The 17,463-nt window shown below is 32.1% G+C and overlaps 5 protein-coding genes across 5 annotated transcripts; 1 reads left to right on the forward strand and 4 right to left on the reverse strand.

Annotated features, from left to right (window-relative positions):
- The first annotated feature begins 653 nt into the window (after window positions 1-653).
- On the forward strand, window positions 654-3,513 carry LOC108557000 (protein kintoun). Its single transcript, XM_017913366.1, has 2 exons — window positions 654-3,007; window positions 3,124-3,513. Exons 1-2 carry the CDS (start codon window positions 1,068-1,070, stop codon window positions 3,296-3,298), a joined length of 2,115 nt encoding a protein of 704 aa, XP_017768855.1. The 5' UTR covers window positions 654-1,067; the 3' UTR covers window positions 3,299-3,513.
- LOC108557001 (actin-related protein 5) lies at window positions 3,346-5,861 on the reverse strand. Its single transcript, XM_017913367.1, has 6 exons — window positions 5,685-5,861; window positions 5,299-5,634; window positions 4,813-5,241; window positions 4,368-4,747; window positions 4,120-4,306; window positions 3,346-4,063 (listed from the first exon to the last, which is right to left on the reverse strand). Exons 1-6 carry the CDS (start codon window positions 5,779-5,781, stop codon window positions 3,510-3,512), a joined length of 1,983 nt encoding a protein of 660 aa, XP_017768856.1. The 5' UTR covers window positions 5,782-5,861; the 3' UTR covers window positions 3,346-3,509.
- Window positions 5,862-5,921: 60 nt separating this feature from the next.
- Window positions 5,922-6,495, reverse strand: LOC108557002 (protein Simiate). The gene has a single exon (XM_017913369.1). The coding sequence runs from the start codon at window positions 6,471-6,473 to the stop codon at window positions 5,952-5,954; it is 522 nt and encodes a 173-aa protein (XP_017768858.1). The 5' UTR covers window positions 6,474-6,495; the 3' UTR covers window positions 5,922-5,951.
- Window positions 6,457-6,856, reverse strand: LOC108557003 (COX assembly mitochondrial protein 2 homolog). Its single transcript, XM_017913370.1, has 2 exons — window positions 6,691-6,856; window positions 6,457-6,640 (listed from the first exon to the last, which is right to left on the reverse strand). Exons 1-2 carry the CDS (start codon window positions 6,769-6,771, stop codon window positions 6,473-6,475), a joined length of 249 nt encoding a protein of 82 aa, XP_017768859.1. The 5' UTR covers window positions 6,772-6,856; the 3' UTR covers window positions 6,457-6,472.
- Window positions 6,857-10,278: 3,422 nt separating this feature from the next.
- LOC108556994 (glucose dehydrogenase [FAD, quinone]-like) lies at window positions 10,279-16,747 on the reverse strand. Its single transcript, XM_017913358.1, has 3 exons — window positions 16,690-16,747; window positions 11,861-12,043; window positions 10,279-11,809 (listed from the first exon to the last, which is right to left on the reverse strand). Exons 1-3 carry the CDS (start codon window positions 16,745-16,747, stop codon window positions 10,281-10,283), a joined length of 1,770 nt encoding a protein of 589 aa, XP_017768847.1. The 3' UTR covers window positions 10,279-10,280.
- Window positions 16,748-17,463: the final 716 nt, after the last annotated feature.

Consider the following 17,463-nt stretch of genomic DNA (forward strand, 5'->3'; position numbering starts at 1 on the left):
GAACAAATGGATACATTAACAAATCTTCTAATTATATTAAAAATACGTTGATTTTTGAATGAACAATTAAAACAAAGTCATAATTTAAGTGTGCAACGGATGTTTAACAATATGTTCAAGTAGTGAAATAAAAGAAAAGATTGACAAACTCTGGTTTACACAGTTTAAACTTTAAATTTTTTAATAGTTTCGAATTTGTCTCAAACTCGAATTACGTAAATATTAAACATGTTTTAGTGAAGCTAGTGACAATTTGCAATAGATAATTTATAGATAAAGACTATAGTTTGTCAACATTTTAAAAGTATTTACTTCATATACATTTCATGTATATTTCTTAAGAAAATATGTATGTTTCAAAATAAAATTGCGTCTACACATTAACAAATCTTCTATTTATCATAACAATTCTTAACTATAAGCAAATGTAGTTTTGGGATATTTATTTATATTTGCAAAATGTTGATTTTTAGCACATATTGAATAATATTCAAACTGTATGTATTTAAATTGTGTATGTATGTGCATTAACACTATTTATCAAATGATTTGTACAGTATCTAAATAGGATGCGAATAAACTGCTTCTAAATACTGTTTACAAACAAATTAAAGTTGTTGGTGTAGTAGATTGAGGCGTAAAAATGCGTATTGATAAAGAGCTTATCGAGCAACGTGGGTGAGATTACATTGGGAGGGAGAACCAAAAATAACAACAAATTATGTAGTTGTAGAACGGATTTGCTCATTGCGGACGAGGAGAGTCGTCGAGTATAAATCTAATTTAAGAGCTGTACAGAGCCCACCAATTCCGCCTCCTCTTGCCAAGTGGACCGAGGTGCTGCGAGGTCAACAGTTACGTTTTTAGAAGAGAAGACGAAGACGGTTTCCTTCTTGTTTTGAATTTCGTCCGGAAACGCGACTTTGCGTGCGTCGATGCCGGCTGATTCGTCCACGTGAGAGACCAGTACGCATCTAGAAGGCTTGTTTATTTTGGTTACTGCGTCGCAATTGAATAGATCACATCAAAAAAAATATATAAAGAAACATTATCAACTTCAAATTATCATGGATAGTTTAAAGGATCTCGACTTGACTAGAGACGAGGTGGATCGTTTAACATCCGCACTGAAGGATAAAGAGTTTAGGAAACTCTTCGCTGAATATGTGGATGAACTGCACGATCCAGAGAACAAGAGAATATTCCAGAAAGAGGTAGTCGAATTGGAAAAGGAAAGAGGCATGGATTGTACGTTCTTGAACCCGGAGCCGGGATACGTGATCAAGACGAGTGTCGACGGTTCAAAAAAGGCGTTCATCAATGTTTGCTCGAATGAGAACATCGAGAAACCGACATCGACACCGAGCTATGAAGGAGGAACAAAAGGTCTCAGCTGGGCCATCCCTCATTCCTTGACACCACCCAGGGACGACATCGATAACAAGCGGGTGAGATGTCGAGTCTTTGACGTTATATTCCATCCAGACACCTTCCGGATAGCCAAGAACAATAAGGCTTTCTGGACTATGGTGAATAACACAGCCTGTGATTCAGTCGAAAGCAATTTTGGGGTGGCACTTGACAGGAAGAATCTGAAATTCCCCAAGCTGCAGTACAAAGGTGCTGCCTCTTCATCAGTAATCAGAAAACCATCCGAACACAAACCATCCGAGAAGTCTCCTGAAGAGCAGGAGGTGCTTGATAAAATATTCAACCAGATACCCAAGCAGGAGCCTCATAAAAAGCCTCCTTGTAAACCTAAAACTGAAACAAACAAAACCAAGTATACAACTCCAAAATACATAATCAAGCACAGGAGCCACATAGATCTTGAGAACTATACATTTGAAAGAGACTCCAAGATGAACATGGCAACACCCAAGGAGCTTATTGTGGAAATCAATTTGCCCATGCTGAAAGCAGCAACGGACATGGATCTTGATGTAGCAGAAAAATCAGTACAATTAGTAAGTGAAAAACCAGCAAAGTACAAACTCTCAATTACCCTCCCTTACAAGGTCAATCATGATAATGGCAATGCCAAATTTGATAAAGATTCCAAAATTTTAACCATCATTTTACCTGTTATACAAACAACAAACAAACTCGATTTTACAATTGAAGACAGTTGCGTGGAGAGCGATAAAGTTTACTCGCTTCCATCCAGTCCACCCAACGAAAATTCTCGCAAAATTGAAGAATTACCCAACGTCTTTTTGAATCCTCAAATCCACTATAGTTTACCCGAATTCACCTGCCATCAGTTGGAAAATAAGCTATACTTCACTTTGCACGTGAAGAACGTTAACGAGAACTCGATAGAGAAGATCTGCAATCCTTGCGATGTGCATTTAAAATTAACTTCAATAAGTTCCGGGTATTATCCTGTCCATTACGCGTTCTACGTTAAACTCCAGTCTACTTTGGATACCGAAGAAGTGATCGTCGAAGTGTGGGATAACAATGTCGTCCTGCAGTTGTGCCTCGACGATGCGATGAACGTGTCTACGTATTTGGTGGGTTTGGATAAATCCGATTTGTACATGAAGAACGTCGATAAACAGATCGAACCTTTGATGGAAGAAGATGATTTGGATACAACTCTTACAGAGAATACAATGGAGGAAGTTGAAAGCAAAATTGAAGATTTAACTGTTAAAGAGACAACGCAAAAAGCCAATAAAGTTGTTGATGTTGTTCCTTTGAGAGAAGAACCTAGTAAAGCTATTGATATAGTTCGATTGCATGGCGAATCAAGCGGGGATGATACGAGCTGCAGCAGTTACAGCCCGAAGTCCAAGGGTATTTTGAAGAGGCGAACGTCATCCTATAGAAGTTCTGTTAGTCGAAGCATATCCGAATCTAGTATAGACGATGCAATTTGGGCGTCATCTTACGAGAATTGCTACAATAGTATGGAATCGGTGATTGCTGAAGATACGGATGTTTCGAGCAGTTTGAAGAAGACTGTTACGTTCAACGATCACGTCAAAAGGCAATTGTATAGGTAAGGATTTTTTTTTGTAAATTTTATTGCTGCTAATATTAATTGCTTTTTCTTCCTTTGCTTTAGATGAGTTTGTAATTAATATGAACTTAATTGTGTTTTGTTTTAATAAAAAGGAGCAACTCCAGCATCTTGGGGCAGAAGAGGAAGAACCAGAAGAAAGCGAAGAGCAAAAAGAGGGCTCAGGAGAGGAGACACAGCGAAAGCGAGGTCGTGGGTGAATCGAATACCATTTGCGAGGAGGATCCTAGCAAAAGGGACGATGCTCATATATTCGAATGTGATTTGTGATTGCCTTGAAAAGAAGGCGGTCGTCGTTATTTTTTAAGGTACAAAAATTGATTTTTGGGGTTTAATTAGTTCTCATTTTAGTAATTATTCTTTACATTGATCTACTTATTGAATAGCGCTTGTGATAATTTGAAACCGGTGATTTTACAATTTTACGCACTCCCAAAAATGATTGTTAACGTAGCAAAACAATATTAAATATATTAATTGATTAATTATCTACTTCGACGAGTTGTTCTTTCGGCGTCGGCGTGTACCAGTTGGAAGCTATGTGATGTTTCAGGTAGTCCCCACCTAATTCCTCGTAATCCCTTTTTGTTATTGAGAAGTTTTTGCATATCTCTGTGTTCGAGAATGCTTTGGCTCCATGCCATGGCGCTAAAGAGGCGTTAGGCATGATGGTGACATTGGTGATGGAATGAAAAGGACGGATAGAGATCAGATCCGTTAGAATTCTCTTCTTTAAACCGGGTAATTGGGATAAAGTCCCGGTTATTATCACATTTCCTGCCAATTTCAGTTGGTCTTCCGGTGAGAACAGCTTCAACACGTATCCTATTACTTCTGATAAACCAGCTTCCCCTGAACCAATCATGTAGGGTTTAAAGAGAAGTTCCGGCGCTCTGTACATCTCTATACCGATATGAAGTTGATACGCCTCAGCGGGAGCTAAACTGTCCGCATCATCTGTCGGATCGTACGTTTTGATCACCTCTTCCAACTCCAATAGCTTTTCGTTCTCCGCTTCACTATCGCTGTCTCCTCCTAGAAGCCCACAAAACTTAACTACTTCCCTACAAACAACTCATAACAATCCTTACCATCACGACTTATGGTCTTGTATATGTCCCAATCCTCATCACGCATACCAAAGTCATCATTTCCTTTCTCCTTCCTAGCCAACTGAGATATAATCCGCATCCTCTCCTGTCCAGCTGCGGTTCGTCTTTTAGCCATATCTTGCTTCTTCTGTTTCCTACTTAACTTTTTAGACAAGATATCTTGTCTCTAAAAAAAAACATTATTAATCCATAAATCATATGAAAATATTTTGAGTATAAACACTCACCAATTTCTTAGCGTTTTGCACATACGAATGCATAGCTTTTTCATTCTCAAATACGATTTTATTCAATTTCTGTTGCTTGTTCGGTGGTTCTTCGGGTAATTCCTCTGCGCTGTTTGCAGCCAATATCTTCTGCTTAGTCTTCTTAATTCTCATCTTCAACAAGTTGATGCTCTTCTCCAATTCATCAGATGATTCGAAGCCGTTTTCACCCAAAGCATATTCGAATTCCTCGGCGTCGTTGTGCACCTCCCAAAGTTCGTATATTTCCTGAAGCTTCACCAACTTTTCCTCATCTTCAGCCAATCTTTCGCCTCGTCTCCTCGCATTTATCTCTGTCAATCTCCTTGCCAATTCCTTTTTCCTCTCCTTCTGTTGTTCAGCTAAAATAAAAAAAAAGTCATAAATACATCACGTTTAACTTAAGTCAATATTGTATTATACATACCTGTAAGAGTTGATGAAGTTGAAGCCACGCTGTATGGAAGTTGAATTTTTTTGATATTCTTCTCATAATAATCCACGTCGTTCCACCTCTTCAATTCCTCCCTGTAATCCGTCGCAATCGAGCAAATACTGTGCAACAGTTCCTCAGCTCTGCTCAAAGTAATAGCGTTTGTATGTGCTGGATATTTCAGCTGAAGAATCCTGTGCAAAAAGGATATCACATGGAAACCACCAGTGTTAATCCTCCTGGTATTCTCAAAATTGGTTTCATTATCAATGATTGGAATTACATGTATTGTGTGATACCCCATGCTGATAATCAGAGCATCATTGCTTGGTTCACTTTGAGAAAAATTATATGCAAACAAAGAGTCAATTCCATAACAGATACTTGGCACATTGTAGCATTCAAACAGCAACTCAGACATCACTGCAATAAATACAATATATATATAAAAATGAATCAAAGTGGATTAAGTATAATTACATTGTCGGGAAGAATTTGGATTCAAGTAAGGTTCAGTCATGACAATCGGATGTGGAATACATTTGTCTGTGTCAATACCCAAATGGCTGAAGGTGTAATCAAATAAATGCTCCTGTGCTTCAAAATGTGTGACTACATTTCTATCGAACTGTGTTTTCAGTTGAAACCTAACAGCTTCAATATTAATAATATCATTTCCAACTTGCAGAGGTGGAGCTTGTATTACTTCATTTGTATCCTTCTTGGACCTCTCTTTTCTTGGTTTGGCTATTAGGTTTTTGAATATTAACAGGGGTTCTTCACTGGTGCTCCAACCAGCTCTACAATAGTAGGAACCTAAAATTTGTAGTTAGTATTTATGATGAAAGCTTGTATATAAGGCTTACCATTATCAATAACTATTGGTATTGAATTTAAATCGTCTGTGTAAGTATGGACAACGTCAGGAACGCATTTTACATCCTGGAATTCTATCACATCCATTTCGTCAAAACACTATTCCTCACGAAAATAAACACAGGAACATAAACAGAGCACATGTTGGTTATGCAACTAACTTTACAAGCGTGCTTACATAAAGCTAACTTTGATATTAGGTTTTGTTTTAGTGAATGAGCATTATGTAATAATGAATAAATTTATTTATCAAACATTTATAAAGCAAGGTACTTTTCTTTACTTAACATGCTTTCTTTGAAAGTTGAATACAAACTGAGAACAGGTAATAAAAGTGCAATGTATCCCTCATTCACTGGTTTCTCAACTAACAAATTGGGATTTTCTATTAATTTCTCATTGATTTCAATCAATTTTCCCTTAATGCAACTGTATACTGGATACGATTCTGTTTCAGTTTCCACGTAGCAAATGATCGAGTCAGGTGCGAGTTTTTGTGCACCCTTTTTCCCTTTCCCTGATGCCGAATTTTTCAGCCTATCGATTTTATCGTCGATCTCAAAGTTAATCCTCTTGATGGGTTTCTTCTCCTTCATGATTGGATGGTTTTCAGCTAAAGACAGCATGCATATCCTGTTTGTGTGGAAACTGACCCTCTGATCAGTGATCTCTTTCCCCTCGATTTCTTTGCAATATAAATGTTCGAAATAACGATCACTGACGTCCGCTAAATCACTTAAACAGCTAGTATCTATTGAATCTATGATTTTCGTTTCCATTATGATGAAGTTGATCGTTGATTCTCCGCTAATTCACGTAGTTTTCTTTGAGTCTCTTTAGCTTTGTCTGAATTACGTTTCCTGCGTGCTAATCTCTCCTCTTTCAGGCACCTGATCATTTGATAATCCACGGAGTTGCAGGCGCCGAAGAATTTTATGAAAGGATTCTGAAAGTACATGCTTGATAGATTAATAATGCTTTTACTTGTTTACTTACGTCGGCATGGCATTTATTTAATAAGTTTATTAATTCGTTACATTTCTCGCTATGCAAGTGGGGAGAGAGATCTGTGTGCATTATTATTGCTTTAAATACCTTGTTGCTGCACTATTTCTATACTGAGGTTATGTTTTGATATATTTGACTGAAGATGCAAATACAATTGAGTGAACACACATAGTTGCATCTGCCATCTATTGGTTTATACATGAAGATTATGAAAATTAGAATTTAATAATATTTGCATACTTTTATATAGAAATCTTTCCATATTACTATTTGTCTTGATGTTACATCAATACAATAATATAGTAATATTACTGACAAAGATTTTTCTGAATTGTCTTCACTTTTTAATTAATTACTCAATAACGACAGACATCAATTAGATCATCGAAGATGTTAATTAAAGACTAAAGTATTGTCTTTATAATAAAAGTGTTACCAGATTTCTGATCTTTACCGTTTTCCTGTACTATTTATTTTTTGAAAACCCATTGGACATAGGGTTGCATACATCAAATTATTGATTGTTTCTTATGATATTTTTGTGAAAATATTTATTAAACGTAACTGATGAACTTGTAAATTGTAAAGATTTTAAAATCACTTTTTGTAATATTGCTCATCTTTGTTAAAAAATATTGATAATTAAGATATAGTAATGTTTCTTCAACTTTTTAGTAATTTCTCAATAACACACACTGATAAGATCAATTTATATTCAAATAAAGACAATTCAAATAAACTATTACCAAATTTCTGATCTTTATCGCATACAGCAGTTATTATTTTGAAAACCCCATTTTATGTACATTTTTGGTTGCATACATTTTATTGATTGTTTCTTAGAAAATTTTGGTGAAGTCATTGTTTGAACTTAACTAATAAACTTGAAAACAGTAAAGATTTTAAAATTATATAAGAAAGGTTTTTTATTTTGCTTATTTTAGTTATAAAAAATAACGTAATATTAACAATGAAGATATGGTATTTTTTCTGAAGTGTATTTTTAATTAATTAGTTAATCATTACAAAGAAGAATTACATTTTCAAATATAATACTTATAAACAAAGTAATCGCCTTTCCATTAAACCTATTTACAGATAGTTAGTCTTTACCGTTTGCCTATATTATTTTATAAAAAAAAGTTATTGAACATGTTTTATAGAAAATTTTAGTGAAAACTTTTTTAAACTTAACTAATAAACCATTTACAATAAGGCCACTACCAGATTAATTGTTTACCACTCTTCTGTATTTTTAACAGAAAATGAATTTTTTCTTATGTCGTATAATTTTATTCAGAATCTGTTCATCAATGTTAACATTGAGTAAATTTAAGATCGCGGTCGACATTAGATGGATAATCTAATTAATAATTTCTTAAATCTATATACTAAATCTAGTGGTTTGCAACGCTTCAGCCTGTTTGTGGATTCACTGTTGTCGAGTAGGCCAATAGCTAGAACATTAGTATGTGACTCCAGTCTATCTTGGTATCTACTACTAAAAAATCTTCGTGTATTTGTTTATTTTTGACGAACCATGGAAGCCTAATAATATTTCTTAGACATTTTGATTGGAACCTTTGTATAATTTGTATGTTCGATTTACTGGCCACATGCCCACAATTGGATACCATACGTCCATACTGGTTTCAGTATTACTTTGTATATAAGTAATTTATTTACTGATAATTCTGACCTTTTTACTAGAAGCCAATAGTTTTCTAAACTTTATTTCTAATTGCTCCCTCTTAGCCTGAATGTGATCTTTTCTGGTGAGTCTTCTGTCTAGATGCATGCCTAGATATTTTGTTGCTTTGGGCAGATCTTGTCCATTAAGTAGTCCATTCTTGTAGCTTATCTAAATTCTCCTGTAGATATTCGGATGCTACTGATGGATTCTCATCTGATGCCAAGATTGCTGTGTCATCAGCGAATGTTGCAATCGTAGTATTGTTAGTTTTAGGAATATCTGCCGTGTATAGAAGGTAAAGCAGTGGTCCTAAAACACACCCCTTAAAAAAAAATAACTCTATCTATGTATGTATCTACTCTAAATAAATATTTTTAAACTTCAAACTTCCTAAAACACTTCCCTGTGGCAGCCCTGATTCTATTGGATATAAATTGGTGTATTCGTCTTCTATTTTTACCTGAAACATTCTATTTTCGAGGTATGATTTTATTATTTTAAAATAATTATATGGTAAGTTCTTTTTATTTTGTATAGTAGTCAAACTTTGTTAAAAGCTTGCGATAAAAAGGCAACCGAGCAGTATCTTTTACTTTTTAGGTCTTGGTAGATGGTATTTACCATTCTGTTTACTTACACTATTGTGCCATATTTTCAACGAAAGCCAAAAATGCATTATTTAAAATTTAAATGATATTTGATGAAAAAATAGGTCAAAAATCATGCAGTAAAAACCTTTTTTTTTACCAGATATTGTACTTTATCAATTAAATTTGTTTAATTTAAATAAAAATGATTACTCAATTACCAATAATATTGGTTTAATCATCAAATATGCAAATTAATGCCAAACTTATGGCCTTTTCAATGAGCATACTGTTAGATTTGTGGTGTTTTGTCGGTATTTTGTGTGTTCACTTGTATTCTCATTTTCAAATAGAATAATTTATCATGTCTATATATAGTAAAACGTAAATTATTAATTATTACTTCAATTTTCATCTTTTTTGCGTGCAATCAATGTCGACCAGCCTCCGAAATTTTATGTAGAGAATTGATCAGTTACAATGTCCCGGTACCGACTTCAGTTCGGGCGCTGATTAGCTCCGAAAACGAAACAGTATATAAGTGTCTTTTAAAATTTATTAAGAGTTCAAAAGTAGCATTGTAGACCACCAAATACACGTACAGTCCCCTAAACACGAAAATCAATCAACAATATCCATCCGAGGTCTCTTCTAACACCGTTGAACTGAATCGCTGAGACCCCGATTCGAAAGTTGTTAATTAGTGTAGTCGTCCATTTTTCACAACCACCCCATAGTAACTTAGGCCAGTGTAAAGAAATCTCAAATTAATAAAAAAAGTTGCTGACGAAATTGTGCAAGACGCGCAAGCCAAGTGAAGTGTGGAGAGGAAAAGAAGAAAAAGTACTTCATTTTTTTGATGATTACAATACAATGTAGCTTTTAATGATTATTATATTATTAAACAAATATGTATTATTTGTTATCACTGTTACGTAATGATAATTAATATTTATCATTATATTTTTAATACATCTACGCTAATTGTATTAATATTAAATTATAGATAAAACTATAGTGTTTCCATATTAACCACTAAATATGGAATACATGTCTTGAATATTAGACTTGTTGCTGTACATTGGACAAACATAATATTTATTAAAAAATAGATGTTTTATCTAAAGCAAATTTCTTGCATTTATTATGTAATCAGAAGAAAGTGATTAATTGTTGAAAGTATAATATAAATTCCATTTTCTATAAATTAATTTTAGTAAAGATTATTTATTTAGTTCAATTATGGAATCTAAAATAATATAAAGCATTAAGTAAATATAAATGTTACAAGTAAATACTCAGTTAGAATTTGTGTAATTCCAATCTTGTTTTATCATATCTGATCCTTTTTCTCCGATCATAAGAGCAACGGAATGCGGATGTCCTTTGATAATTTCTGGTATAATAGAAGCATCAATGACACGAAGATTGTTAACACCATGCACCATCAATCTATCATCAACTACACTACTTTCATCATCTATCGGTCCCATTTTACAAGTACCACAGAAATGGTTAATTGATATACTTAAACTTCGAACAATACATTCTACATATGCATCTGACATGATATCAAAATGACATTTACCTAAAGAAACATCATGCAATTTAGCACCAATCGCTTTAAACGCTTTTTGTTGCGAAATATCATAAGCCAATTTCACTCCTTCTTTTAATATATTAACATCTTCAGGATCACTTAAATAATTGGGATAAACAAGAGGTTCATCATTTGAAGCTAATTTTATGACACCTCTACTCTTTGGTGAGAGCAACAATACGAGTATACTGAAACCATAAATATCATTAGTGATATTCAACAGACTCTTGCTCATTGCAGAATTTGTGAAATACAATAATTCAACATCAGGAATTCCACGTGGATTGAATGGATCTTTCAGATCGTGAAAACTAATTAACTCAACTCCTCCTGGAATCGACTGAAAGTTCTTCTCCGGTTGCTTTGTATAAGTTAAATCGATTTTTAAATTTGATGGAATCGTGTATGGTTTTTCTATGGTATACAATAGGTTTATTCCTATATGATCCATGAGGTTTTCGCCTACAGGTAAATTCTTAATTAAAGGAATTTTGAGATTTTTTAATTGTTTTTTAGGTCCTATCCCAGATAACATCAACATTTGTGGTGATCTTATAGCTCCTGCTGAAAGAATTACTTCTTTTTCAGCTAAAACTGATCTTGATTTACCTTTGGAAACAAATTCTACTCCGTACGCTCGTTTCGTTTTAGGATTTATTAAGATTCTCTTAACAATTGATAACTTGATGATGTGTAAATTACTTCTTCTAAATGAGTTTATGTAAGCGGTATTGGAGCTATGCCTAAATCCATTCTTTAAGTTGCTTTGTATTCGACTAATCCCAATTTGGTATTTTCCGTTGTAATCAACGTAATTCAATCCAAATTCTTTGTAAGCTTTGATGGTAACATTGACAAATTTAGTTGCAAAATCTGGGTAACCCACGTGCATGAAACCATTAAAACCATGATATTTCGATTCTTTCAAAGTGTTAATGGTGAAATTCTCAATTTTCTTGAAATATGGCAAGACGTGTTCATATGACCATCCGACGTTTCCGCAATCCTCCCAACGGTCGTAATCCTTGTGATTACCTCGAGTGTAAATCATGTAATTAATTGTGCTCGAACCGCCCATGACTTTACCACTTATTGTCTGGCACTCACGACCATCCGAGTTGGAGCAACGGTTTTCGTTCAGGAGGTTTCTGTAATTCCAATTGGCGCTGGTGTATTGCAAGAGATTAGCCGGAAAAGGGATGTCGAACAGAGGATTTTCATCGTTACCTAAAAAGGAAATATGTTATGAATTGGATTAACTAGTTTTATTCTAATTACCAGCTTCGATTAGTAAAATGGACCAATTTGGATTCTCTGAAAGACGATTTGCGACGACGCAGCCTGAAGTTCCTGCTCCGATGATTATGAAATCGTATTTTGGTAATAATTGAGGGTTTTCAGGTGCAATTTTTAGTTGTTCTTCGATTGCAGCAATGAATTGATCATCGTTAATTAGAGTTTCTTTAGTAGATACGATGAATATAGATAAAATTAGTTTAAGCCATAAAATCTGAAAAAAAAATATTTCAGTATTAGTTTTGGTTAGAGGTGAGTTCAAACTTAAACAAAGTATTTAGTCCACACAGAAAAATATTGCTACATGTAAAGGATTAGTTTTGAGTACACTATATGTGACTTATATGAAGTATTTAGATCATTTTGTATTTGTATAGATACAGAAAACTTCACGAGTTATGGGAAGTATTTACTTTGTATATGTATATATATATATATAAATTATAGACGAGCTACATACAAAACTAATTGTTTGGTGGAAGTCAAAGGATTAGTTTTACTTAAAGATGAGTACGCAGTATGCGACTTATATGAAGTATTTATACTAGTTTTGTATAGATATAGATTATAGACATGTCACACGGAAAACTACTTGTACTTGTGCAAGTCAACGTATTAGTTTTGGCTGTAGGTGTGATTCCACTATGCGACGAGTATGAATTATTTACTTGTACTTGTGCAACTCAAAATATTATTTTTGACTAAAGATGACAAGCCATGCATTATTCAGTCCAGTTTTGTATTTGTATAAACATAAATGATAAACGTACAACATAAAGATTACTTGTACTTGAGTATGTGTATGTGAAAGTTATAGTTTTTACTAAACTGCGTCTTTCACGAAGTATTTAGTCCACTTTAGAGTTTGTATAAATATAAATCATAAAATTACAACACAAAAAAAATACTTGTACTTGTGTAACTCAAAGTAATGTCTTGGCTAAAGGTAGGTAGATAGTATTAGTTGTTTACGATATATTTAGCCAAGTTTCGTTTTCATATAGGTATAGAAGATGAAAATAAAATTCAAGAAATTAATGTACTTATATCAGTTAAATGAGACAATCACTAATTACTTGTATAATTATTAGTTGTAAGTAAAGTTGCCTACGCTCTAAGCGTTACTTTGTAAGTAACAAGTCTAATATTGCAGTGTATAATTAAGAAAATTACTTGGACTTATGTAATAATTACTTGGGTTATTAACTAAATCTACCTACAAACTATGCTTTACTCTAGAAGTAACAAGTCCAATATCTAAAAGGAATTGGTGCCTCCTCTTGTTTACAAACATTTTTCATATGAAATTAGGAGCCGACTACCAAAAATTATCAATTATGATTTTCACCCGCAATTATAATTGTAGTCAATATTTCGCGCATTCACAGGGTGACTTTAGAAACCACTGATCTATAGTTTACTATTAAGAAAACTACTTGTACTTATGCAAGTCAAATAATGTAAGTACTATAATTAATCGCAAACTTTACTTAACAAGTATGTTAATATAAATACGTACCATTTTCTTTGAAAATCCTTAACTTTACACTAATAATTAAAGAAATTAAATAAACTACACCAAGACTTAAGTAATAATGCACGATAATGTTTGAAGTTAACTTATATAAATGTATATCGTGAAAACAATGCAAAATTTAATAAATTCATACATAAATGACTAATTTCAGATATTTTCCTTTATTCTATAATAAATATTCATTTAAATTTCTTATCACATCCAATTTTCACAAGCAAAACAAAATGTTATGACAATGTCCGACACCTTTTCTTTATATATATATATTTTTGTCTGTTTTCCTTTATATTATTGACCTTAGTAATTATAAGAAAAAATCCTTCAACTTTTTAAATTATACTGTTTTTTTTTTTAATTAAATTTTCTAATAGTTTATTAAAAAAAAATGTGGATTTAAACATTGATGATTTTTAATTTTATTAAATAAGAATTGAATTGAAATAAAATTCGATCAATTTAAAAATGAAGCAAATATACGGTTTTAATTGATCGCTGCAAATAAATTATTCACGGTGCGTAAAGGTCTCTGATGGATTAACAGTGTCACCGTTAACTGGTTATTCCAGCTGAATCATTCATCACACAATTAAATCGTCGCAGTTGCGAATGGAACTAATGATGCGACAAAAAATTATTTTACCATAAATAAATAGAAAAAATTGGTAACGTTCTTGGCTGTTGCGTAAAAAAATTGCATAGGATTTATGATGAGGGGAACATTTCGTTGCTGTTTATTTTGGGAAATGAATCTGTATCGATTCTTGTAGGCGCGACCACGTGCAGAAACCTACTAACAGATTGGCAAAACTTTCTTGATTTGCGAAGCCAGAAAAAAAAAGAGGAAATGGAGAGGAAGAAACGGTGTATTACGAGCAGAACCCGTATCCAAATAACGAAGATTAAAGAGAACGCAGAGAAAGAGGAGAGAGTTTCAATTTGAAAATAAGCTGCAACAGATTTATATCACTTTTGTTGGGATACGTAAAGACCTTCTTGTCGTTTCGGATAAAAAAAAGAAGAGGAAAGGTAAGAGCTTTGTAATTGTAGCGAAGTTCGAATGGTGTATGTCGGTAAATGTGCACAATTACTTGTCAATGTACAATAACAGAGTTATTATATATATTTATATATATTTACATACATACATTTATATTAGTTTATCGATTCAACATTTACAATTAAAGATATGTAATAGTAATTTAAAAGTATTTATATGTGTATATCTCATAGTAAATGTGTTAATTCGTAATTAAAATAACCGCGTTATAGGAAACTCAGAATTAGATAATGTACCGCGTAATATGTTAACTGTAACAGTGTTATAATTCTAATTCTTTGACCAAATCAAAGGTTTGAAGGTTCAAATTGAAGTTATCAACCTTTTTTTCTTATTATAGTCATAATACCATCAATTACTTTTCTAATCTAAACTTTATATTCTCTTTCCGAAATAGTTTTTAAGCTAATTATGTTGTATATAGAAATAATGTTATAACCGCGTTATTAGAGGTATTTTGCAATTATTGTTCCGTATTTCTTGAAATCCGTATTATGATTGTACCGGGTTGTAGGAGGGTTTACAGTAAATATTTTTACAAATGAACTAGTAAAAAAAAGTATTATAACTTTTGTTGTGATAAGTACATACGTTATTGTTCTTTGGACAAAAGCCAAAGGTAGGTGAAGCTAGAATAAGTGTATTAGCATGTTCGTGTTTAACGTATTTCGATGTTATATTCAACACAGTAAATGTATTAATTTGGTAGTCACTGTATAGTCATGTAATAGATTCGTAAGCAATGGAATTTCAATTGTGTAAATTTGGCAAATGTATACATTCACTAGTCAATGTATGTGTGTGTATATCTAATTCATGACCAACGAAATTTCAATTGTGTTAATTTGGTAAATATATACATTATCTAGGCAATGTTTGCGTATGTATCTAATTCGTAAATAATTAAATTTTATGTGTCAATTTGGTAAATGTACGAATTTGTTACTCAATGAATGTGCATAAAATTGATTTGTAATCTATGAAATTCTAAACATATTAATGTAGTAAATGTATGCAAATGCGTTAAGTGTCAGTGCATGTATTTAATTCATAAGCAATAATATTTTAAACTTATTAATTTGGTAAATGTATACATTTGCTAGTAAAAATGTATATGAATGCAGTATATTCGTACGCAATGAAATTGTATACTTATTACTTTGGTAAATGTATACATTTGCTAGCATAAAAATATATGAATGCATTAAATTAGTAAGCAATAAAATTGTTAACTTATTAATTTGGTAAATGTATACATTTGCTAGTAAAAATGTATATGAATGCATTAAATTCGTAAGCAATGAAACTGTAAACTTATTAATTTGGTAAATGTATACATTTACTAGTAAAAATGTATATGAATGCATTAAATTCGTAAGCAATGAAATTGTAAACTTCTTAATGTAGCAAATGTATACATTTGCTACTATAAATGTTTATTTACGACCAAAGGTCTATCGACCTAAATCATATAAAATTAATTAAGCTAAAATTAATACAATTACTATATAAGTCAGTTGATTATTTTTTTTATTGAAACAATGAGATGTTTATTTTTTGTTTGTAGTATGTACATTTACTGTGAGAGTGTTTGGATGGAAATGCAATATGCTCTTGCTGTTTTCACTTGAGCTTGTATATGAGAGCACATGTGGACATAGTGGTGCCCATTAGAAGCTCGGCTCGTTTAAATGTTCCTTCTTTTTTTTTCTTCTGTTCGTTTTGTTCATACAAAAATAAATATATTACGAAATGAACTTATCAGAATATCTATTTTATATTATGAAAAAAATATTTACAACACTTTTCGAAATTGTAGTTCTTTCATATAAAATTACATAGAAATAATGTCAAAAAAATATTTTGTAAATATTATTTTAATATTTTTTAACAACATTTTTTTTAGCAATTTAATTAATTGATATGTTTATATATTAAAAAATGATTTTTTTCTAATTAATTCTTATTAATTGAATTATAACAAAATTTTATATAATAATACAATATTATATTACAGCGTTTCTCAACCTATGGGTTCCAACTTAAAAATGACAGCTGTCACCATATGTTAAAGCGAGAATTTGGTGAAATACTTTTAGCAATATTTTAAATTATGGACTGACATTTGTCACCTTGTGTCTAATCTAAGAACTAATGAAATACTTTTCGCAATTTCCTCTTAATACAACTACAAATATGTTGGATGACAGCTGTCACCTTGTGTCAAATCGAGGAGCATTTCATCTGCTTTCATAGCAATTAGGTCGTAGAACATCTATAAACAAATAGCGTTAAATCGCGAAGTCACATTTGTGACCTTGTGTCAAATCCATGAACTAATGAAATGCTGTGTCGCGAAATGACAACTGTCACCTTATATCAAAGCGAGAATATTTTGTTTATTCATTTTTTTATTACATTTTTGGTTTGTTTCTGCTAATAAGTTAAGTCCTTTCAAAGTGATATCTTATATCTTGTTCAAAAAAAATTAATTAATTAATTAATTAATTAATTTGTGCTTATAAAAAATTGAAGAAAAATGTGAAAATAAATTTCATTTTAAACATAATACTAAGAAATGTTATCAAAGTTTATACAAAGTTATAACAATTATTTGAAAGTTGATAGAAATAATTGTTATAACTTTGTATAAACTTTGAATAGCGGCGAGTATTTTCATTTAATTTAAATGTGTAAATATATACAAATGTGGTAGTTAAAGTTACAGTTAAATTTGATCACGCTTGGTCTAGGACACACTCATTTGTATCTAATTGTTGTTGTTGAGATTGGAACTTGGCCCATTCCCATTAGTACTGTGATTAAACCCTGACTATAAACCGCGACGCGATTACCGAAAAGAGTGTTTGCTTTACCAGCTTTTATCTATAATTGGGGTGTATTTCTTGCAGATTATCGCAAATATTGTGTGAATGATAAGAGACATTTTGCATGTTTAGTGAAACACATTTAGTCAGAATCTGTACCGTT

The sequence above is a fragment of the Nicrophorus vespilloides genome, unplaced genomic scaffold (genome assembly GCF_001412225.1).
Source record: "Nicrophorus vespilloides isolate i.1.1-1 unplaced genomic scaffold, Nicve_v1.0, whole genome shotgun sequence".
Taxonomy (NCBI): domain Eukaryota; kingdom Metazoa; phylum Arthropoda; class Insecta; order Coleoptera; family Silphidae; genus Nicrophorus; species Nicrophorus vespilloides.